The sequence below is a fragment of the Cataglyphis hispanica genome, chromosome 17 (genome assembly GCF_021464435.1).
Source record: "Cataglyphis hispanica isolate Lineage 1 chromosome 17, ULB_Chis1_1.0, whole genome shotgun sequence".
Taxonomy (NCBI): Eukaryota; Metazoa; Arthropoda; class Insecta; order Hymenoptera; family Formicidae; genus Cataglyphis; species Cataglyphis hispanica.
Genome location: NC_065970.1, coordinates 1,574,703 through 1,599,991, shown reverse-complemented (window position 1 = coordinate 1,599,991; position 25,289 = coordinate 1,574,703). Strand labels below are relative to the sequence as shown.

At 35.9% G+C, this 25,289-nt stretch overlaps 4 protein-coding genes across 4 annotated transcripts in view; 1 reads left to right on the top strand and 3 right to left on the bottom strand.

Annotated features, from left to right (window-relative positions):
- Nucleotides 1-19,141, top strand: part of LOC126855934 (uncharacterized) — a 49,663-nt gene extending 30,522 nt beyond the window's left edge. Inside the window, 4 exon segments of the mRNA XM_050604020.1 lie at nt 5,858-6,002; nt 7,066-7,369; nt 9,434-9,757; nt 10,686-19,141. Coding sequence (XP_050459977.1) covers nt 5,858-6,002; nt 7,066-7,369; nt 9,434-9,757; nt 10,686-10,843 — 931 coding nt within the window. The 3' untranslated portion in view covers nt 10,844-19,141.
- Nucleotides 19,142-19,414: 273 nt separating this feature from the next.
- Nucleotides 19,415-21,885, bottom strand: LOC126855933 (U3 small nucleolar RNA-interacting protein 2). Its single transcript, XM_050604018.1, has 8 exons — nt 21,725-21,885; nt 21,303-21,436; nt 21,116-21,222; nt 20,797-21,024; nt 20,530-20,642; nt 20,258-20,454; nt 19,834-20,177; nt 19,415-19,743 (listed from the first exon to the last, which is right to left on the bottom strand). The coding sequence occupies exons 1-8, from the start codon at nt 21,776-21,778 to the stop codon at nt 19,520-19,522; spliced, it is 1,401 nt and encodes a 466-aa protein (XP_050459975.1). The 5' UTR covers nt 21,779-21,885; the 3' UTR covers nt 19,415-19,519.
- Nucleotides 21,886-22,466: 581 nt separating this feature from the next.
- On the bottom strand, nt 22,467-24,244 carry LOC126856167 (glutathione S-transferase C-terminal domain-containing protein homolog). Its single transcript, XM_050604442.1, has one exon. The coding sequence runs from the start codon at nt 24,242-24,244 to the stop codon at nt 22,532-22,534; it is 1,713 nt and encodes a 570-aa protein (XP_050460399.1). The 3' UTR covers nt 22,467-22,531.
- Nucleotides 24,152-25,145, bottom strand: LOC126856168 (protein JTB). The gene is made up of 3 exons (XM_050604443.1): nt 24,935-25,145; nt 24,545-24,778; nt 24,152-24,466 (listed from the first exon to the last, which is right to left on the bottom strand). Exons 1-3 carry the CDS (start codon nt 24,988-24,990, stop codon nt 24,304-24,306), a joined length of 453 nt encoding a protein of 150 aa, XP_050460400.1. The 5' UTR covers nt 24,991-25,145; the 3' UTR covers nt 24,152-24,303.
- Between the last annotated feature and the right edge of the window lie 144 nt (nt 25,146-25,289).

Genomic DNA, 25,289 nt, shown 5'->3' with positions numbered 1-25,289 from the left:
CCTTCCCCCTTGCCGCGGCGAACCAATCACGGCACGATGCACGTTGCTCACATGTAGTACTGTCGGTGAAACCGGGCAGGTGCGAAGAATTCGATATATACATATGTCTTCCGAGAAACGAGGATTTTAACGATTCCGTGTTTGCGAACATGTTATATGCCAACGCCCATCATATTCGGGTTTTTACGTGGAAAATTAACGCTTTCTTGCGCTCCTCTTTTGTCAGACGAATCTTTCGGGCAATGACACGATTTACGTGCGTGAGGAAGATTTCTCGACCTGATTATGATTGTTTTCTGATCGTATCTCACACACGGTGTGATATCAGTTCTTTCGACACCATGTCTAAGATATATTTTTCATCTAAAAATTATATTATGTATCTTGTAGGACTGTTAGCTGAGTCATTATTGATTGAGCAGTATTTAATCTAAAATATAGAATGAGATATGAAAATCGAGAATGTAAAAAAAATAAACTCACACGTTTGACGTAACTACACAAACCAAAATTTATATCTCCGTTTACAATTTGCGGTTTCGCGAATTACGACTTTGTACGCGTCGTGCAAGTTAAAAGAGAGAAACGTACATCACGTACGGACACAATACTCGTTTGTGGAATGAACATGATGAATGAAAGAGTCAAGCGGTGGTCCCGAAGCCGTAACGTCCACGCTCCGTCCACAGTGTCTTTTTATACTCGCTTCTTTCCTCTTTCTTTCTTCCCGCTTTCTTTCTTCTCCTCTTTTTTCCATGCACTCAGTCTCTTCACTTTCTTTGACGCGCGGCCCCGGCTCTTTGATATTTCTACCAAAATATCCCACTTATGTATATATATATATATATATATATATATATATATATATATATTTAGTTAGTGCATACGAGCGTCCATTCCATCTGTCCTTCCCTCCGTCTTCTCTTCTCTGATAGAGATGAATCCATGAAACAATGAAACTTCAGTCTCAGATTTACAATTCCGTTAAACGATCTCGTAGAAATAATGTCGTTTAGAAATATTTTTTCGAAATTAAATGATGGAATAAAGAAAAACAAAAGTTTAGCCAATATCGATGAATTATTACTTAACTTATGTAAATTGCTAATATATACTTGAAAAAGTTGTGGTATAAAAATTAATAGATAGAATAGTGATAATATAAACTCTGAATACACATCGCTATTCGTCTTTGCACCGACTCGCTTTTTTTTTTTTTTTTAGTCAGTTTTTTCATATTTCTCTTCCTCTTGGTATCTTTTTCCTTCGCGGCGCACGTGGGTACGCTTTCCTCACCGTTTCTCACCGAGCGTCTTCTTTGTTCCACCGTCGGGTCCGCACGAAGTTGCACGCTTCGGAAATTGCGCGCGACTCTCATCTCGCACGCCCGAAGCTGCGAATCTTCTCTTTCAATTTGACGACACGCGAGGGTCAAGGATCGGAAACGAGAGGCTCTCTTTTGTGAGCGAATGTATCGCCCTCGTAGCTCGCTTTTTCGATCAGGTAGATTAACTCGCCTCCGCTTTCCTTCGCATTTTTGTTTTGATCATTGTGGATCCGAAACGGCGGATCGTGACGATTGCATTAATCTTTTACGATCATGCACTCCGACGATCGAAATGCCTGGCGTTACATATAATTTTTTTTTTTTATTGCACGTATAACAGTGAGAAAATTGATTAAAAATTTATTTACAATTATCTTTAAATATTTTTACATGAGAAAGAGAAACTTAAATAATATTATGTCTGATAATAAAAAATGGGAATACGAAGCCTAATATCTTTACACATTTAAAAGATACAGTTATATATTATACAACAGAGTAAAGGCACTTAAGAAATATACAAAGTTATTGATGTTCAAATTAGTGGGATAGAAAATTGCCACATCGCCAAATGGCTGACAGGAATTGGCAGGAGCGACCTGAAACGATGCTGTACCCCTTCGGAACACGCCCACTTTTTCGCGATTCCAATTAGGAAGACCCTCTCATAGGATTCACTGGGGAGTTGATTGGCGTCGACTAGATAGTGGTGGGAATTAATGAAGACAGTTGGAAATGGAGTGCTATTACGGTGTTGGCGACCAAATTCATTTTTTCTATTCGTACGGAAATCACTTTGAAAATTGCTGCTCGAACGTATTCGACGTCTCGTCGATGCGATTAAATGTTATCGTTTAATGCTATGTCAATATCAGAATAAACCACAATAAAAAATATTCTAGCATCGTGCTAAAAAAAAAAAAAAAAAACTGATATCTCCCACACTTGCTCATTCTTATCTATGAAAAAATGGCAATCGGTTATATTATTTCGATACACCGTTACTCGTTGCAAGACTAGGTCAATATAAAGAATCGCCGAATAATACGCGCATTCAATAACATATTGTTACGATCCTGACTATGATGATCGCATAAGAGACGCGTGACCACGAAGTGAGGCTCAATGTCCATTGCGTAGTACCTTGGAGTCGTGAACGCGGGTCACCGGCGAGGTGGCATACATATTCATGTCGAGTGTTTACCTAAGATCAGAAAAGAACTGTTAAGGACTTGAGGCGAGGTATCACATTAATACGAGGGTACTCGAGGGCTTCTACGAATACGTAGATATATGCAAATGACATCGTTCTCCGGAGAGGAGAGTCTTAAATCACATATCGGGATTACCAATAACACGTCCGGCCGACGTTCTTTGAGAACGCTTTCTTTGTGGTGATTAGAAAGAGAGATAATAGCGGAGGACGAAAGGGAGAAATTTTTGAAAAGCAAAAAAAAAAGGATGATCTTTATAGCTCGTCGGTATTGCGATAGTCGCGTGAAAAAAAAAAAGGAAACGTCGACATCAGCAACGAATAGCAAAACGATGGGAAAAGGCCAGTCGAATTTTGGCGATTAAGAGGAAGATGAGCAGGGGCCTTTCTCATCAGGTCTCTAACCCGGCGGTAGCAATAATCGGGCGAATAAAAAATCCCAGCGAAGGAACGAACGGTCGGGCGAGGAAAAAAAGTTAAACACGTTTGACTACGTGTTCTGACGGAAATGGCGATAAAGTTGTTCTCGCACGAAACGCCTCCTCCGCGTACGTTATCCGTGACGACGACGTGTATCTGAAAAAAAATCTCTCGTTCTTTTAATCGCACTCTTTCAGGATGCCAGACAATCCGAACGAAAGGAGAAAAAAATAATGCCTTTTTATCGCGAGTAATTCAGGCCACTATGTACGGTCTTTGATAAATTCGTGACCTAATAATGCCCAAGTCGCGAAAGAAGCTTCTATAGCGCCCACGCGCATCCACTAAATGCTTGACACATGCATATCCGTTGCGTTTACTTTACGGATAAGAGATGGAGACCGACCGATGGAGGTACCACGAAAAAGAGGAGAGAGAGAGAGAGCGGATATTATCGCCAAACGTTAATTTAGCCGAGGTCCGGCCTACCTTCCAATTTTCGAGCCCTTACACGCCCACTTATGAGATTGTCCGTTAACGCTCCGAAATGTCGGAACCGCGTATATTCGACGCCCGCGTTTCCCTCTGCAACAGCGTCGCCGTGCTTGTCCCGCGTGACAAGCGTGACTTGTATACGCGGGCGGGCTCTCTTGAAGAGCCTTATATCAAAATTGAGGATCGCGTTGCGTTTGACAAATATGCGGTCAACCTACCTATCTACCTACCCTATCATAATCCTGTAACTGAGAACAAGAGGAAATCGCGCTAAAATCATCGGTTTTGACATATCTATGTCTTTATAATCAGAGAAGCGAGCGTTATAAATTATAAAAGAAAATAATTTTAAAACGCGCTTCTCAAACAGGTGACTATTTCAAATTTTTTTAAAACTTTTATAAAATAATATTATAACTTCTATATTTTATGTAAATTTAATATGGAAAATTGGAGTGTTTATAGGTGTAATTAACTTTATAATAAAAACTTAAAATATATACATGTAACATGTATATGAGAAAAAGATAAATGGATACGATTTACGACTTATATCATCCGTGACTGACTATATACTCAATCGCGGAAGCTCACGTGAACGTAATATAAAAAAATAAACAAAAATATTTATACCGTGCTGTACCGTGTGCGCGCGTCGTAGTGTTGATTCGGATAAACTCTAAATACATATAAAAACATATATGTATGTGTGTGTACCAACACGAAAACAACCGCGCATAAGAAAGAGCGATAGAGAATAAATACGGTTATACGCGTGTAAAGCTCTCCACATCATACGGCTTGGACGCGCTCGTAATGTGCGCGCAAAAAGTAGATGCATCAGACAGTGCGTGCATCTACAAACACGTGTAAACGCGAACGAGGACGAGACTCGTGTGAGTGAAAAACGGCAAAATAAAAGACGGCACAATGTCCAACGTCCGCAACACGGATGTGAAATGTACTGCTATTTGACGAAACCAGGCCGTCAGCACAAAAGATACATTTTGTTTTTTTTTATATGTAAAATAAAATGCTATATTTTATTCAAGATGATTATATAAATTAATATTGATAAAATAACGAGTAACATTTTTGTAAACGTATAATTATTATATAACCATGTAAATAAATATGTAAATAAAAATAAATGCGAGAGAATATAAAATTTTAAACCATATTGCAACTTTATATACACATGTTGAATTTTTTTGAGCTTTAATTTTATTGGATGTTAGCGCAATTTTTCGCAAATTTAAAATAAGTGAATGACGCGAAATAGGTGGACGTTGCTGTTACGTACACTCCGACTTACGGAACGCGTATTAGCGTATGCGAGAGTGTTCAGTGAGTGAGAGAACCGGTTATATAGGAACCGACCGCCATTTCTTCTCTCTCTGCACCTACTCCTCTTCTTCCTATCATCCGCCGACCTTTCGTTCCTTCATCCTTACCGAGTATATCCTCACCGGCAAACTCACCGCTACATAATGCGGCGATGTGCACGCCCGCATGTTGCGCATGTATGTATGCGTGCGCGCGTGTACAATTGCTAGCTAACGCATATCTACGCGCGTAAATATATGGGGTGTCCGAATTAAGATCCAGGCGACTAAGCTAAACAAAATCATGATCGCTTCAAGAAAGTGGAATTAATATTTAAAAAATAACGTTCTAAAAAAAAAGACAATAATAATTCCAATTTTTATTTTATTCATGAAATAATTTTTATTTAAGGAGATTATAGTAGAATGTTTCTGAAACACTCTGTATAACGTTTGGTACGTACAATTTGCACGATGCTTCGACACCATAGGCGCCTGCCTATCTGACGTTGGGTAGAGCGAGTTTCGCGTCTTTTCTTTTTCTCCGTTTCCTGACCTGGCTACCGACAGGCCTTAGGGACGCTAGCTTGCTCTCCTTATCTCTCTCACTCCCTCCGAGAGTTCATCTCTCGAGGCGTTGGCATCTCGCGAATGTTTTACGGACAGAACTCGGTATGCGCTGGAAACAGCGGTATGCACGGTATCATCATAGGCTGCGAAAAATATAATTTTTTATCATAGATTTTCGACTGAGATCTGAAAATGTATTTTCAATAGAATGCGTGCAAAAACTTCGACGCGCGTCTTGAGAATAACACAAAATTATTTATGCGATATTTCTCCCTTTACATATAAAGGATATCTATTATAATATTATCTCTCAATGTATTATAAATAAGGATATGAAAATATTAATACTTGAACAATATTTCGCGTGCCATAGAATAAATAATATTGTCTAACTATGCTTGTCATTTCTGCTTATAATTAGAGTAAGATGGAATTTTGTTTGTAAATACAACGAATAGAAATCTTATCTTTGATCGAGTTGTTTATGAGTCTATTTTTCTGTTACAGATTTCGAATAGACAATACAGATCATATAATCGACGTAAACAAGAACAATGCAGCGTTCGAGTACGATCAAGTCAATATAATATGTCCGGTATATCCGCCGGACTCGTATGTTGATGACGATGCTGAAAAGTACATCATTTATAACGTAAGTTAATTTTTATAATATTTATTCTAATATTGATAACCGCTAGTATACAAATAAGACAATAATTTGCTATACGGCATAAGTAAAAAATAAAGTAAAAAAAAATAAAAATACTCTGTGCGTGTGTGTGTATGTTTGTGAATGCCACCTTTTATAAAATTTTAGATTAAAATATATTATCACTTTTTACCTTTTTAAATGTTTTTTTTTGCAAAATTACTTTACATCTTTTATTCTTGAAAATTTATTTGACAATGAATATAAAAATATCATATGATATATGTATGAATGAGATCAGATATTGAACATAAAAAAAATGTCAGTCAAACTCTATCAATGTTTAGACAGCTGCTGCTACTTGACTGGTTCTTTAACCAGTTTCCATTATATTTCCAAAACGACATCCGCTCTTCAACAAGCATATAATATGCTACTGAAATGTAGATTTATCAATAAATTGAAAGAATTATTTAGACGTCTACAAACACATTGGGTAACTTTACACGCACGAGTACTTTCTCTATTTTTAATCTTTACTCGCCGCAGAAGTATAAATAATTATTCTCGTTTAAATATTGATTTTGCTTCAAAAGTACTTGATATCAAAACGCACGAAAATTCATCATTTCTCTATTGATCATATTCGATTATGTATATTTTCATAAACTTTCATTCAAGAGAGTCAATTCAGGATATTGCGGCTGACTTTCACAGATATAGCCATGGAACATTCCGTCCTCTCAAGCAAAACAAAATCTCTCAAAGACTATTCGGCGGCGACTTAATCGCTTCAGTCCACTTGATTGTCCCTCCGCTCTGCGCCATCAGCTGTCCCATTGTCTCCGTCGTTCTTCCTACACGACGATTAGCTCCGACAATGAAGTCCTCTTCCGCAGAAGAACACGGGGAATCGCTTCGCTAGGAGAGGGGGAGGGAGGGAGGATATGCCAGGATGGCATCTTTCACAGCAGTCAATCAGCGATTAATGTCGGCGATCCACGCGTCACCGATCGATTATACCATCGCATCCGACACTACACGATCCCTCTTGGATGTTTTACAGGTGTCCAAGGAGGAGTACGAGACATGTCGGATAACGAACCCTAGTCCGCGGGTAATAGCGGTGTGCGACAAGCCGCGCAAAATGATGTACTTCACCATCACCTTCAGGCCGTTCACGCCGCAACCCGGGGGCCTCGAGTTCCTCCCGGGCCACGATTACTACTTCATCAGCACCTCGTCCAAGGACGATCTCCACAGGCGCATCGGTGGACGGTGCACCAGCCACAACATGAAGGTCGTCTTCAAGGTCTGCTGCGGTAATGAGGCCGAGACTTCATCCTCGTCAGTGACATCGCGCAATAACTGTAAGTATTTAGAATGTCATATCAAAAGATCGAAGAACACGAGAATTAATTTATACATATAAACAGAAAGGGAATTATTCTTCATTGTGTATAATTAAATAAAATTTTTTTCAACCACGGTTGACTCAGTACATAATAATTAAATGTTTTAATTTAGAAATATAAATTTCGAATTCTTTTCACTTATTTCATAGAAGAGATTTATTTATAAATGTCATAATTTTTATATTCAGTTTTTCGCGGTATTATTAATTGTTATATTGATATAATTGATTTTGAAACGTATGTGCACATCTCATTTAATAAAACGTTTGAAATTAATTCAAGTTGCATTGGATGGATATATAAATGCGAAGATATCTTCAGGTTTCTGTAAATTAAATTTTGCTTTTGTAATCTATTTTCTGGAAAGTTTTAACGCCTGCAGCAAATTTCTTTTATTCTTTACCGGAGAACCGAAAAAGCAAATGATTCGTGTAACATGATTCTGTGCAGTTCACTCGCGTGCGTTTCTCATTTGCATCTCATCGCCCATTATTCGCGAAACGGTATCCGAAATGCAAACTCTTCTTCCCATGGAAGCTATCCAGCACGCGACAATTATATTTTAATTTTTCAATTATCATAATCTAAAATTACAGGCGCCGTTTGCAAGAGAGACACCGCCTTTTCATTTCGCGTGTAAATCACGTTTTTAACTCTTCACGCTTTCTCGTTTCGCGCAACCTCCGTCGAAGACGCGCGTTCCGGAAAAAAAAAACGGATGGAAGGAAGGGAAGCGAAATTAAGGGGCGAAACTGAAATGGTCCATAAATTCATTATCCTGCAATTAGTTACGTGAGAAACGACTATCATAACAGGCGGTGTGCTCGTTTGTTCGCCAGTTTGCTTATCATCCTTTCGAGCTCATTTTCTCCTTATCGTTCTATCTCTCGCCTTCATCTCTTCCAATCGTCTCCTCTCTCTTTCTCTTAAATAATCCCTATTGATTATAATCTTCGCCGTGCGTTATTTGTTGCGATCGGGGGACCAACACTATGTCCTGGAGCACAATAAATTCTACCATTTCATTTCACCTTGCTATTCTCTCTCTCTCTCCAATTCGTTTCGAAGCATCGTGAAGAGAAGCGTCCTTTCGCTTCTTTCTCCCCTGCTTTCCCCCGTCTTCCCCGCCCCCCCCCTCTCTTCTCCCTCTTTTTCTTCATGCCACCTCCGCCCTGGCAGAGACGATTCATGCGCCATAATGACCAGCTATTTCGCTGGCCAGGAACTCTGAACTCTCCTCCTCCTCGGCGTCTCGAGCATTGAAGATTCCACGGCAAAACCTGAACTCGCGTCCACGGTAGACGCACGTCGAGGGTTCGCGCACAGCTACTTCCATACAATTATATCGCCGGGGGGTGCGTACCTTCTCGGTCGCGAGTTTTATTTTCGAAGAGTTTGCAGCTACAGCGTCAAGTTATGCGCTCAGAATAATACGAGAATCATCCTTGGCCTCGCGATGGGAAAGTATGAATATGACGAGGGTTACCGTTCGCTATATTTGATTGTCGTTTTTATATTAAATTATTTATATTATACGTTATTAAAAAAAGGATTTTTTTGTTGCATTTTCTGTATGTTGTAAAAATATATTACTTACATATAAAGGCTTAATAAATATATGCCACGAGAAAATATATTTGAATGGAAATATAATATTCATAATTATCCTAAGAAATTATAGGAATTAGAAGTAAAAAATAGTAATTGGAGGCAGAAATAAATACCATCTGCAATAATTTTAAATTCTAAATTTCTAATTTTTTAGTAAGGCCCGATGATAAAATGTTCAAACGTCATATTTCAAGTAGTCAAGCTTGCATTTGAAAACGTAACGGTACAAATTGTTCTTCGACTTATGCTTTAAATATGCCGCATCTCATTCGACCAACTCGTTTCTTAATGTTCACGATGATGAGCGTAATCGCGTCAGCAATTATTCGTCGACACCTGCACGATTCGGACCGCGAACACATGAACGGACGAGAGACGCATAATGATCGAACCAATGCCGTTTTCCAGCCGTAGCCGTGACCAGCAGCACCGTGCCCAGCAGCAGCTCCACGAGCACCGCAGTTTTGGGCGGCGGAGCCGCCGGTCTGCCACCCCCGCCGCCGCCGCCGATCGTCTACAGGGGCGGAGATCGATTCTACCCGGGGGGCAGCATTCATCATCGTCCCGATCATCATCAGACGGGCACGGCGGCGCCGACCCTGTCCCACGTGCCTCCGCCGGCCATCTACCCCGCGCATCCGCATCCGCATCAGCCGCAGCCGCCGATTCACAATGGACCGCCGTCCTCGATCACGCCGCCCAAAACCTCGATCGGCCAGAAGAAGAAGAACAGTACGTATCACATCACTGTTGCTTCATATTTGATCCGAGTCATACTTAATACCGACTCGAGTCAGTCAAGATTTGTAAAGTCATAGAAGATATTGATAAGAATTAGCTTTTGTAGATTTCTTTTTGCATGATTGAAGAACACCTGGCGCAAATCATACACATCATTAAATCACACACATATATGCTCGAATGTAAAGTGCAATAATCATTGATGAATATCAATCAACATTAATTGAGTCGGAGCATCGGCAATACTCGTTATATTAGACGATTAGAAGTTTTTTTAATGTACTTAACGAAGCTTTATTCTATGACGAGCGATTGGCCACATCTTCTATTATCTTCTGTTATCTTCATAAGGCCGTGTACTGTTTCGTTCTTTTAGTATTCATGATAAATTATAGTAAAAATAATAATGAAAGATGATAACCGTTAATTATTACTGGTTGCGAATTATGTTCTTCCGAGTTAGTCCGTGCTTCAGTTCTAGCTTATTATTTTTTTAATTCATGATACGAATTTCCGCTCTTCTCAATAATATTTATAAAAGTAAAAAAACATTCATAACTTTTATAAAAGTAGAAAAAATTTATATATTTACTTATAATGCTACATTTACATATAAGAATCATTTATATGTAAAAATCAGATCCACATAGATTTAGATTTAGTCAGAATTCGATCGGATGAAAATTGGCCGAAAATCGTCTGTCGATCATCGCTTGCTCTTTACTTGCATACTAATAATTATGATTTAATTTGCGCCTTCTAAGTTTGTGCCGTGCATGTCGACAATAAATTGTTCACAGAAAGCCATTAACGGTACCGTATTTCCGAGGTACGGCTAAACTTTTTCTAATACACATTATATCTCATCGATACAATGGGGATCAATAACTAATTTATGATTTTTGTTCTTGTTTTACAGAGGAGTATTCGGACCATCCGAATGAAGTGGTAAAGAACGAGGAGCTAACGTACAACGGCGCTAATTCGTATACTACGCAGGTCCGGTACGCACAGAGCCTCATTCTGGCGATAGGTAGTCTGTTGATGAGCACATTGCTGCAACAGCTGCTGCGGTGAAGTGATAGCACCGGCAACGTACGAGAACATCGTATATCCCATGCGTCGAAACCCCTTCTTCTGTGATTATCCTACGTTTAATTGATTTCTTGAGAAGCGCGCGAGACATACACGCGCGTCCCTCGGCCGTCCCTTGATCGTAGTAAAACACGCACGATCCATGGTCGCGCCGACTCGAGAGATGGCAGAGAAAAGAGAAGAGGCGAACGGAGAGAGAGAGAAAAGACGAAGATAAAGAGCGAGAAAGATACATCGAGAGAAGAGACACGCACGACACACGAGCGGCAACGCCATATTAAATACAATTAATACAAACTATCAGGGTTCCAAGATGGAATACCATAGGGCGAAGACGACAAAGCCGAAGGTAGGACGGGAAGTAGTAGAGAAAAGAAAAGAAAAACGCTACTATTAGATACTACTTATAGTATATGCCCACTATTATACTACTATAAATAGTAGTCGTATTGGTTGTCCTTTTTATCATTACGCTGATAGCTATTTATTCGAATACGACAGAGATCGAAGTTGGGAGTCGTGGCAGCGTGCTAAGTATCCTCGAGCGAAAAAAATGTACGAGAAAAATGGGGTCTATTAGCATATTAGTAGCAGGGCTACGCGAGAAAATCCGATAAATATCGCGTCTCTTTAATTCCAGCGTCGCGAATCCCATAATCCGGGGCAAAATATCGCGTAGGCTCGACCAACAACGACGAACGATCCTTCGTTAAGGGGTCCTTGCACGGAATCGACAAGGTCACAATTTTTTCCGAACGCGATCATCTGAGTACGTCGCATCTCGAGAAAAAGAGTACCTGAAAATCCTTGAATATTTTCGGTTCGCGGTCAAGACGATCCAGAGCGAATAATTGCGATCCTTATTGCGAGAGTCTCCCGGGGATCTCGTAGATTCTTCGACTCAAAGTCCTCGATGCGACGTATCGTAGTTTCTCGATGATTGGTTGAAGGATCAAAGAATTAAAAGAATCGTGTGAGAATAGTAATCATGTCTCTCGCGCGGCATTTAGCTCAGATCGATCGCTATGGATGCCCAGCCAGCCAATAGCAGGACGCCGAGGACGAAGGATCATTCGAGTTCGCGTGCGAGACCGTGAGTAGGATAGTTAGCACGCGTGTAAATAAATTCCTAATGAATATGTACAAGTGGCTCTTGGTCGTCTTGTATGCCGATGGGCAGCAGGGGGCCAGTGAGATTTAAGAAAGAGTGCCGTATTTCTAGATAAATCTTATGAGAGAGAGAGAGAGAGAGAAAGATGAAAAGAGAGTGTGTATCAGAAAGAGAAAGTATGAGCGATTATAATGCGAGCACTGTAAAGATATTCATCGAACAAAGCGAAGCGAGACATAAATTTGTGCGATTTTTTGCCATTATGTCGAATTATATCGAAATAATTACATCATTGTTACGAATCAACAACAAGGATTGTGTGTATCATTGACTCGAGCCGTTGGATAAGAAAGATAATGGAGAAAAAAAATGAATGAGATAAAATAGAGAATAGCGTGCAAGAGAGACTGAGTCGTGAATCAAGTAAGAGACAGATTTGTATAATAGCTGTATCATACCAAGACTTCTATCTATAGAGATCTGTATTATATTTATTATGCATTATCATTACGCTACGAATATTCAACACTCGATATTCTATATTCGCTAGTGAAATATCAAATTTAATAACAAATAAATTAACGTACTACCGGCGTCGGGGGTGAAATGGCGATTGTGGCGCAAACAAACTCCCAAGGCCAATTCCTGACATTTGTTATTTTCCTCGTTTTTTTTTTTTTGATTCCGTTCCAAATATTATATATTATATATTATACACGCGCGGATAATATTTCTATTCAAATTATTCACGGTATCTAATTAGTCAGTTGTTCGATCATGTTTCCGTTTTATTGATTCTATATAGGTTTTCTTTTTTTATTATTGTATTTATTTACTAAAAAAAAGACTCGCGCACGTATCATGTCACACGCGCGTATACATACATTTCATGCCACATACTCGCGGATTCGTCTTTCATGCGACGCCACGCGCTTCGAAAGCGAGATTGCGTATATGCGTTCACGCGACAAATTCATGCGCAGACACGATATGCGAGGGAGAAAGATGAAGCAGTGAGTAATTTTTCTTTCGTATCTGTTAAAAAAAGAATTTCAAGCGCAACTACACTAACGAATTATTGTAAATACGAATTTATGCGGAAAATGAGTACCGTGACAAGAGAATGTATATGAGTAGCCTGTGTTGATGCGTGCGTGTGTGAGATAAGTGCGAGGGAGAACAAGAGGTCCTTATTCAGGATCTTTAGATAGCGAAACAATAGTCCTTACAAGTTGAAGATTGTTCGACGTGATCCGGCTCGCTTTCGACGAGTTCGTTCATGATTCATCGTCCCTACTTGCGTCTACGATCACGACAACAGCGAATGATTACGATCAGCCGAGAATTGCGAATATACAGCGAAAATTCAGCAGCAGTATTATAAGCCTAAGTGTCTGTATTTTTTGTGTTGTACTCTCGCAATAATACAGTGAGCAAACTGGGCAATGCGATTTTTCACGATTCCAACCGATCATCATTTTTTGAAACTCATGCTTCTTTTAGATAAATAATGTTAAGTAAATGCATCCACAGACAATCATTATCATATCGGAAAGTATTCCCAATTGATCAAAATAAAGACTTTTTTATGTTGCACATTAACTATTATCTTTATCTATTATTCCTGGAATAAATTAATAATCATAAAGATTTCTATTCAATAATTATGAATATAAAGAACATTTTTCAGGATTTTAGGATTACCGTATCTCGTATACATCATCAGAAATCTCATTTTGTGAAATCTTAAGTTTCGCTTAGCGAATGAACGTGCACTCGGTTATTGCGCTATATTTGCGCATTGTTAGGAATCGTGAAAATATCGCCGATTACAAGTTGAATTTATTACTTTAAGTAACAAAAAAAAAAAAAACGCCGTTTGATCGATTGTTCGTGCGCGAGGTGATACATGAAATTAACGTGAATGGTACTCATCCGCGCGAACGATAAGCGAATACACGCTATAACAATAATATAGACTCGAATTATTCGATATAGAAAATAGACAAGGTCACTCACTGCAAATTTACTTTTCTTTTTATTTTATTTATCCCTCTTTCTTTTATTTCTATTTCACATCCATTATATCCATACCATTATGTCGCAGACCGCGAGACGTGAGGCATCCTGCTGCCGACGAGGAAGAAAGTATTTTTTTAACAACAAATAGAACGCATCTTTGATGGATTTGTTGGTTCAGAGACATATGTACATAGATGTAACATGTATACACAATGAGAGATCTACGCGGCCATATTAACCAGTCGGATCTGTATTTCGGTCCATGCGATCTAATGGATTCGTCACGATACGACTTAAACACGTGTAAATAAACGTCCGAAATAGGATTAAAAAAAAGAGAAAAAGCGAAAACACAGGATACGCTTCACGTCCATCCCGAGGAGATCTAAATTCCCGTCTACTATTACGTTCGGTATGCCACCTCGCTTACGTAATTATCTACTCGTGTGCGTGTACAAGAACAAAAAAAAAAGGATGTTGGACGAGACGCGCGCGGATGTCTCTCGCACGAAAGAGAGACACACCGCGCGTATATTCATGCACATTATAGAAGAAAAAAAAAAATATTTGTTCCTCTCTTCTCGAGATCGAGGGTAAAATATCCACCGCGCTGACAACATGGCCGTGCGGTTTATAATGAATTAATTAATTTAACGTAAAAAGAGTGAGGAGATAAAGTGAATTTCATAAATATTCGCGTCACTGTAAATAAATTAATAACGATAAACGCGATGAAATTTATATTAAAGTGCATAGCGAGTACGAGATAGGTTTCTAATAACGATTTATTATAAAAATAAAAAAAATGAATGTATGTTGATGTCTAAGATTTTTAACAAGATGGAAGATACAGAGTGGTTAATTATAAACTACGATTAAACTATTCATAATCGACGAACACTAATTAAACAGGAAGCAGGTTCGAATGTGGAGCAAGCACTTAGCCAGATCGTGATTTCTCACGTTGCGTATATTATTTTGTAACCGGAGCATACAGGACCCATACATATACACTCTCAACGTCATGGTTACCATACGCGGCGCTTTTATATCGTGAATTGACAGAATCATTTAAATTATAGAAGAAAGATTGAAAACTTTAGCGAGCATACGCTCGACATGAGATAAGAATATAACAAAAGGCAGTAAAATCATAGGATAAAAGTTTATTTAGCTTCTGGCACTAATTTGGTACTAATTGTAATATTTCGATAATAAAATTTGCAAATTACATATTAAATTTATTTCAATTCTGATTATATAGTCTGATGCAACGTTTTTATAACAATTATCAGTGATTTTTTATTTTGCTGAATGCAACGTAGCGCATTTTGTGAACAATGAACCGTATTAAAAATCCATGATCTCTCGTCAGAGATCGGTAAGGCTCGTTAATGAGTGTACTCGTTGTTTTCATTCCGCACTTGGTTCGCCGCCGCCTATGGTATCCTTGGAACGGAACCTTATAGATTGCGTGTGTTCACCAGTATGCACATTCAAGTACAGTACCAGTCGTTCATTACGAAGCGTTACAGGATACAATACAAAGTAGCGTAGCATTCATAACGGTAGTCCACTATAGCGAAATAGTATTTAAACGAGCGACCACAGGTTGCAAAAAAAAAAAAAACAGGAAAAACGCCATAATCAACAAAAAAATTGCAGATAACAGTGTGTAAAAAAAAAGAGATAAACGTAAACAAAGTTTTCACAAAAAAGAGACATACATGCAGACACAAGGCACACATCACATACGTCACAGACATGATGTCGCGAAACTATGCGATGCAGCGAGATTATATATACGCGTGATAGAGAGAGAAAGAGAGGGAGAGAATGCGAGACAGTGAGAGAAAGAGAATGCGAGAAAAAGCACGAAGATAAAGTGAAGCACACGATATATCTAAAACTGCGTTCATGTAAACGCAATCTGCACGCAGCACGCGTGCGATGGATGCGTGAGAATGAAAGGCGAGAGGCGAGCAAGATGTACGTGGTCCTACGCAAGGGAGCGTAGACTCGTCGGTGTTACACAATTTATGTAGGTATATTCTATATGTATGTCGATATATAGCGAAGTATATCGATGGCAAACGAAAGTAATTTAAAAAAAAAAAGAAAAGGAAAGGGGAAAAAATCAGGTGCGTCAGGTCGGGGGGACTAGCTGCATCGTATTTTGTTTCGAAATACCTTGCGGAAATCATTCCTGTTTGTCGGAAGTCTGGAGAAAAGGATCAGAGAGAGAGAAAGAGAGAAAGGACGGTCCAGAAGATTCAGAAAGTACAGTATTCTTGTAAAAATAGTACATTAATCGCAATTAATAGTAATTATTTCATAAGTTTGTTAAGATACGTATTTAAAAAATCGCGGCTTATCTAGTTTATAATATTTCTTCAGAATCTGTTACCGTGCAAATACGTACGAATGTATTGTTGAAACAAAAATATTCAACATAGCAATATTTACTTTCTATATAATATTTATTTAATATATAAATATATGTTGTAATTATTGCGCACGTTAAATTATTTTACAATTTATAGTAAATAAAGAATGTTCGCTACAAAATATGGACCGTCCTGTCTTACACGCGATCTTGTTGTTAGTACAAAAGAGATAGTCGATGCACGAAGCATACACTACTTGACTTGTGTCGTATAAATCACAGACAAATAATAACATTTGACACTAATTCATCACTTGGGTAATGCAATTTTTAGTCTATTTTAATCGGTCATTCATATTAGTCCGTTGATCAAGAATTATCCTAAATTTGCAAAGAGGCCTATTTGATAAAATATGTAAATTTCATCATATATATATAATAAAAAGCAGTTTACGAAAAAAAAATCCGATATTATATGTTATGTATAGAAATGATTTCTCAGATATATCTATCATGATTTATATTCAAGTTAATAACTGTACACATATCGATCTCGAATATGTTAAAAGCTTTATTAATCTAAAATATTGTTCCTAAATATTGTCCTAATTTTGATTCAAATCTAATCTTTTTATACATTTTTATGCCATGAGAAGAGGCCTAAGAATTTGTATCTAAAAAAAAAATTGAAAAATTTTAAATTACATTAAATATTCCTGCTATTGTCACAAATCTATAAGCAAAAAACTTTATTAATAAAGCTCAAGTAATTTTTTTGATAGTATAAATGAATATATTTTTCATTCATATATACAATATATGCAATATACGTTGCGCGAAATAAAATAGAACAACACTGTCCCACTATTTATTTGATATAAGAGCAGAATTTTCCCGAAATAAACTGCCATATTTAATTGTTATCGTCAATTCCTAATTCAATTAATATATTACTAATAAAAAAAAGAAAGGCACAGACAAAATCAGAAATTATCTAGGTAAAGAGAATCAATAAAGTCATTACATTCCAACAGAATAAAAAATACGTTCCAACGGTTTGTTAATATTACTAATTTTAAGTTTACTTCAAGAGACTTTTAAAAAAATAGCAATGATTATTATTTTGCAAAAAACTCTATTTTGTCTTTCTAGTTGCTTTTTCACAAATATCATAAAAATGTCACACAACGCGCTTTATTGACGATAGCATAATTATATCAGTCAATTGCAAATCGTTATTGTATTATCTAATGTTTTTATATGTACGTAAAGTCTGTCAGTTACTTAAGAAATTATATGATAAATAGAAAACAGATAATACTCGACTCACGAGAATAGAATGTGCATCTCTACATTTATTCTGTTTTGCATTGCACATTTGACGCAAATTCAATCACATTATGCTTAAGGAATTATGTTACAACGTGTATTCTGGATAACTTTTCTTCGGCAGATTAACGCGCGCTATAAATGTAATATCGTTTCGATGTAATATCGATCCATATCTAACATGCAACGAGCGCATCGATTGTACAGAAAGATGCATCTCTCTTCCCGCGATTATGCTAATCTTTTTCGACAGCGGAAAAAATCCAAACCATATGTATATTGAACGGAATTGGGCGAAGATTTTCTATAGCAATTAAATAATCACTTTCGTGATTCTATACACTATTATACAATAAAGTAACAATACATCACACAGTCAAATATTTATAAAAAATAGATACCGTTTTTTTGTGATAAGAATAAGCAGAAAAATAAGTGATTTATACACCAAGAGAAACGGAATATTGCGTGCGCCCAATTCCGCTTCAAAAGGAGAAAAGATATTATTCAAGCGATTTTGTCAAACATGAATCATGTATTATTAGATCCTAGATTAAAACGACTCTTTGATACTTTGATAAATTTAGCTAATTTTCAAAACGAGAGAATTACGGTCAAAAAATTGATGATCGAAAATTGACGAGAGGCATAAAAAGTGTTACGTCTGTCACTTATGTATGTTCATATCAACCCCGTCAAGGGCCTCGAACAATTACACCAGACAATGTCGAAAAAAAAGAGAGATGTAAGAATTAATCGTGGAGAGAAAAAGAAGGGGATACACAAGATAAGTTTCAAAATCCATCCGGTAAAGATTAGTGCCGGCCTAAAGAGGAACAGGAAAAGATTTAATCGCGTATTTTTGCAGAAGACGATGTTGCTTGAGAACCTTTAAAAAAAAAAACACCGAATAGCACCCTTATGGCCTGGAGAGATAGCAAAGCAGTCAGTAAATAAAAAAAAAAAAACGACACGACGGAAGGGTGGTATGCCCCCTCCATTAAGGATGGCCTATATATCGCACTCGTTTGAAAACTTATCGCAAGAATGCACAAGAAGTAGCGTACACTCGCTGTACTACTGTTTGTTGACTTGAATAAATATGCGGAAAATCGGTTTGGTTTATATGTACATGGTGAGTCCAAAATTCGCGCGAACAGAATGTTGGTAATCGCCCGGAAGCGAAGCTGGGATTGCGTGTATATTATTTGCGCAGAATAAATCGCGAAATATCGGAATAATGTAAAAGAAAAAACGGAAGAGAGAGCTTTCGGACGAGTATGAGCGTTCCATGCGGCGATATTGTTATTATGCGAACGTACTCACAAGACGGCATGGTATACAAGACTAAGAACAAGACCTAAAATAGGGACATAATATTTTATAACTCAACTTTTGTACAGAATAAATAAATACTTGTACTGTGGACCAATATTTCTTTCATTTCATTCACAGGTTGTTAAATGCATATATGTACCTTTCATCGCAATAAGATAATTGGCATCATAATGGCAACAATTAATTTTTGCCTTATTTATATATATATGAAGTATTAAAATATGATTATTATAAATTTGTTAATCAATTTAAACCAAATTTTTATCATTAATTTGAATATCTTTTGTTTTTAATATATTGTACTAAAAATGGAGGAAGGTAAGTATAAAATGTTTTACACAAATTATAGAAAAAATGCAATGTTGATAAAGGTATAATAATCTGTAACTTATAATAATCAGATATAAATTATGTACATACATACACAGATATTATGTAAAATATCTTAAAAATAGCGAGGACTTGTCTTTTTTTATTTATGTATCAATGGTATAATAACAATACTATTTTTTGCTTCTGGTATTCGCCACCAACTACCATTTCTATGTTCAGTACCAACACCAGCAATAAGCTGATTCCCATCGGGTGTAAAAGTGAGTGCATTTATGAAACCTGTCAATTTAATTTCAAACAAGAAATTTAAAGATCTAAAGTCCTGACCACATTGCCACAATTTGATGACGCCATTACGCGAGCCTAAAAATTACAATATAAAAAAAGAAGATGTAGGAGAATAGTATCTTTATATATAAATAGATATAAAGATATAAAGATAAAATAACATACCTGATGCTACTAAATCTGTATTTAACAATGTTGCAATACTTGAAATCCACATTGGTTGGCCGTTGGTTTCATCCCTCCCATGCGCCTCTGGCACTGAACATAGCGGCTTTTTTTTCAAACATCCCCAAACACAAAGTTGTCCATCATCTCCACCACTGAAGAAATTCTCTTCATTTATAAGCTTAACTATGTCGATGCTGTTACCGAGATTATGTAAATTAAATATTAATTGTGATTCTTCGACTATTTTCCATATCCTGATAGTTCCGTCATAACCACCGCTCGTGATAGCACGCTCTCGTGAAAGTGCGTCGATAAATGTAATACCACTCTGATGTCCGAATCTGTAAAAGGAAACAATATTACAGTCAAAAATAATTTAAAGATAAAATAAAGTAGCAAAAGGTATTACAAAATTGCTTACAAAGATTCGACATAAGCCATATCATCTAGATTCCAAACTTTCACGCTCCTATCTTCGGATGCGGAATATAACGTGTGAGTATCTTTTCGGAATACCAATCCAGTTACAAAATTTCTATGACCTTGTAGATTCTTTATATGATCTAGAGTATCACCAGAAAACACTTTTATATCATTACATCCATTATCTCCTATTACCTACAATCAGAAAAAAATTACGTCTCGATAGCTATACATATTTTCTAAAATAAAAAAAATTTTATTTGAATTCACCAGAAATTTTCCATCTGTGCTAATTGCCATACATCGTATAGATTTCATTCCATCTTTCGTCTTTCCTCTTTTTCCTCTAATGGCTTTTAATTTAATCTTTTCCTTTATTGACCCTAACAAATAAGGTTATCACAAATAAGGCATATTACATTATTTTAAAAACAAGCATGTATTAATTAATGTTATTTCTAAAAAATTCCTTAATAATATTATTATGTTTTCTGCTTTCACTTTTCTTTAATTATCCATTTCAATTTATGAACTTACATTTAACTAAACTGCCATCTTTAGATCCTGAATATAATGTACTACCATCATTAGAAAGACAAATGCAAGTAATAGGTCCTTTATGCTCTTTACATCTCAATAGTATGAGTTCTTTGTGGCCAGTATAATTTGATGCTATAGTTTTCCTTAATCGACCCTTTTGCTCTAAATATTCCTCACGTAATCTCCGTGCAACTGCACCCTCTTCGAATTCTGCTCTATCCTTTTCTATAATTTTATAAAAATAATTTTATTACATAAGCATTATTCATTGTCAAAGATAGTATAATCAAGTAAAATAAAGAGTTTTTCTTCATACCTTCTTCTTCTATTTCTTGAAGATACTTTTTTGCAAGCCTTACACTCTTTTCTTGTGCAGTTTCTTCCTCCTCTTCTGTTTCGCTTTCAAACTTTTCTGTCTTTTTTCTGTTTTTTTTTTTTTTTTTTTAGAATAAGAACATTATAATTCACTAAACATATATATTTTCAATATATTGGATTGTTACCTGAAATTTTCTTCTGCAAATTCTTCATCTGTACTAGCAATACTCTCATTGTCATCAGGTACAGACTTTTGTCCTTTTTTTGATCGCTTTGATGTGGATTGAGTTTTGGATATCTTACCATGATAACCATTGAGCTAATATGTAACATAATTGCTTATTTTTTAATTATATAACAGTTATTAGCATATTAAATAGTTAGTAAAATAGCTGATGTTGTTCTCTTTCTCTTTCTAAACAAATAATAATTGACACACTACGTAGATATAATTATTTACAACAATACAAATTAGGTATTGAAAACAAAAATTAAATAATTATACTAATTCTGCATGTAAATTTAATTATAACCTCCAAAATAGAGGAAAGAATGAACTACGCGTAATACTTTTTTCCTGAATAAAACAAATTAAATGAAAGCGTACTTTGCGTTTCTGTCCTCCACCCCCTCGACCAACTTTCCTGATAAAAAACGGCATCACGAAAATGAAAAATAATCTTTTGTCATTAAATAGCTTTTAATCGTAACCACGTGCGGCTTAAATCAACCCCTAAATAAGAACCATCAAATCAAACCAATTGCGCACATCTCCATAAACTTAAAAACGTTAGTAGATGCAGTGAACGATTTATATTGTGACGTTCGATATATGATGTCCAATATAATATGGTATCCAATAGAAGAGTTTGTTTCCTAGGAGAAAAAAATGTTAGTTTCATAATCCATATTTTCTATTGGATATCAGCTATCAGTAGAGAGAAGCCTGGTCATGCCAGCGTTTTTCGATAATCGCCATTTGCCATACCATATTTAATTTTCTTGTATATTGTATATGCAAATATATTAACGTTTTATATTTTATAATAAGCAATATATATTTTATAATAATCAATATATTTTAAATTTATATTGTTATGAAATAATTATAATATATTCATATATTTAGAAATTATGCGTATCGCAATCGAATATATTTTATGAATATCGTAGATTTTATTTATTTATTCGTCTCATTTGCTTGAGAATTTCAAATCGTGATTTATCTTATCATTTAATCGTGAACTTACATTTGTAATTATATATTTTGTAATTATATTATTGTGTTATATTTTTTATAATTTTTTTATAACACACGTCGAACAGAACGAAGGGGAAGACTAAAAAGATTTTTTTTTTTTTTAATGAGAGTATTGTTTATTTAGAACAAATTGTCAGTAAAATAATCAATTTTTTAAACATTGCCATTTGCTAATTTATCGTTTGGTATACCAACTAACAAATGATTCTTAAGTGTACATGTTTCTGGAACTAGTTTTGCAAAATAAACTTTGTAGCCAAATTGTTCAGCAAACAACTTTCTATCCGTATCTACAATTGTCATGCATCTATAGCCTTGTTTGGTTTTAATATTCAATTCTTCGTGCGTTTGATCCGCGGCATGACTTAGGAATGAGTATTCTTTATTACCAATATATTTCTTAAAAATATCACTTCGCGGATACGTTAACTGATGACAATCCTGTAGCGAGCCATAGCAACATGGACAACTCACAAAAATCGCATTTTTTTGTATGCAGCGTCGAATAACTAAATCGGTAACTAAACCACAAGCATGTAATGATGTGCCAATATCAAAATCTGCTCTGAAATAATCCAAATTACATTGACAAAATTTTACGTTCGTCAACTTTAATCTTTGAACCCTCTTCTTGGCTCTATTCAAAGATTCTTCTTTATTCTCTAGGAGAATAATTGTACAATCAGGCAATAAGTATGCTATCAATATTCCTAAATGTCCGCCACCCGAACAAAAATCTACAATGATGTCTCCCGTTCTCGCTAATTTCAGAACGGGTTTGCACAAGTTTTGCAATTGCTCTTGCTTTCGCTGCAGTCTCGCAGGTGGCAATGAACCGCCTTCTGGTGTGGCATCAAAAGGCACATTGGACCAATCCAACTTTATTTCTATACCAAAGGGTTCAGCATCAAGTTCCATTGAAATATTTATGTCTTCAACTAATTGCAACGAATGTTGTATATCCTCTTGTTTCGTGTATGTGTAATTTCTGGGCTTGTACCGTTTAGGATCACTTTTGTATAAGCTTTCATTTACTATAGCTGGAAATGTATATTGAAGCATATTTGAATTATGGCTCTCTAGCAAAGGTAAATAATTTAAACATTTTATTATAAATTGATCTGACAACATTCTATTGTACCATTTAAATGTTAGAGGTGCCAGTTTTAATATTGTTTCATTTGAAAATGTATTCAGTAGAATATGCATACACACAAATATGATTATATCAGTTAATGTGATGTATGTGCCTTCTGCATATGTATGTTCCAACAAACCTTTCTCATCCTGTTTAACTATGTTTAATGCAGCAAATTTTTTGCACATCGTATACTTATGTAAATTATGCAATTTGACTGGTTGAGACATGTGACATTCAAATCTGGCTAAACTAGTGGGTAATTCAAGTCTATCTAAATCTTTTTTATCTAAAGATTTCAAAGTTATAATCAGATCAACCTCACAAAATTTAGTCCATATGCTCGCCTCTGAACAGGCCATCAAGCAAGAACCTTTAAATCCTAATAACCCATTACAGTAATGCATTGAATGTCCTGCGATAACATCCTTTACAATTTGCCTCAAGACTGTACACAAACCAGCCACACAGCTGTTTTCATTTATAATGATATTTGGTAATTCACATAAACTTGCATAATAAGGTATTTCATTCATATTTATAATCTCATAAACAAAATTTGAGAGACTTATTATATATGCTTGTTCGGTTAAGTCTTGCTCAGTTGGTATTAATTTAATATTAATCGAGGATTTGCAATACTTTATGGTAAATAGAGTTATTATTGTTTCTATCGGTGCAAGACATAAGTCAGTTGTAGAATATATTGCTAAATATACCTCATTCATTTCTCTTCTTCAAACATACAAGTACAACACAAAAATATAAAATATACAAAAATTCTTATTCACACGCTAATTCGTAACTGTTTTGCTACTTTCCTGATCATCCTCTGTCTTAATATACTCTCTCTCCAATATGTATTAAGACAAGAAATAATCGCTGATGCAAACATAAAACCTTCAAACTTCCAAAATGCTCTTTCCTCCAGCCAAGCTACTTTATCACAACTGTAATATAAAATGTACATAAATGAAAAACACAGCATTGCTATGTGAATATATTAAATTTCATCAATGCGTTTTTACCTTCTTGTTATTGTTTCTCCACTTTTACACTTTAGCACTTCCTTATATCTTGCGTGGATACAAACGCCGATACTTTCGCTAGCAATTTCAAAAGCTGTGCACGGATGACATTCGGATATCACTTCATATTCATCACTCGAGATACAAGAGGAATTATTTTCAAAATTGTCAATGTAAAGTTTATTTGAACTGCTTGTCCAGTGGCTCTCAATAATTAACGCTAAAACCGTTAATCTGTAGAAAATAAATTTTAATTATTTATTCTTGCTATCACGTTTTATTAATTGTATGATTTATAACAAAAAATTAGATTAATATTGTAAAAATTTCAATCTATATTGATCACATTAATCTATCATTTTAATAAGGTGTATATAAGTTACAACTAACCCTCCTAAAAATGTAATACCTAACAGCATTCGATTTTTCGTACAAGATTCAATCATTTCCAATTTCTATCTCTTCAATCTTTACTATTCTAATTTGTTAAAAAAATCAGTATAAATAATGGGGCCAACACAGGCCGACACTGACCAACACTGACCACTGACTCACAGATTAATTGACTTAGCTTGGACAAGTTTTGGAAATTCTGTGCGGTGAAAGCGCAAAGTTCCAGCAAGAAAATACAGGCAAATATAATGTCACGCGATTGGTTATCGAATAAAGAATTTTTGAAGTCCCAAACATTTTTTCATTTAACAGCCAATCATGTGACATTGGAAAGTTCCCCATTTTAGCAATT

Coding starts and splice junctions, on each gene's coding strand:
- LOC126855933 (XM_050604018.1), bottom strand. CDS start 21,778: ATGCCGTTTTTTATCAGGAAAGTTGGTCGAGGGGGTGGAGGACAGAAA. Junction 21,025..21,115: donor TCAAGAAATAGAAGAAGAAG/GTATGAAGAAAA, acceptor ATAAAATTATAG/AAAAGGATAGAGCAGAATTC. Junction 20,178..20,257: donor ATGGCTTATGTCGAATCTTT/GTAAGCAATTTT, acceptor TTCCTTTTACAG/ATTCGGACATCAGAGTGGTA.
- LOC126856167 (XM_050604442.1), bottom strand. CDS start 24,244: ATGAATGAGGTATATTTAGCAATATATTCTACAACTGACTTATGTCTT.
- LOC126856168 (XM_050604443.1), bottom strand. CDS start 24,990: ATGATTGAATCTTGTACGAAAAATCGAATGCTGTTAGGTATTACATTT. Junction 24,779..24,934: donor GGTATTACATTTTTAGGAGG/GTTAGTTGTAAC, acceptor TATTTTCTACAG/ATTAACGGTTTTAGCGTTAA. Junction 24,467..24,544: donor GGAGAAACAATAACAAGAAG/GTAAAAACGCAT, acceptor TTTATATTACAG/TTGTGATAAAGTAGCTTGGC.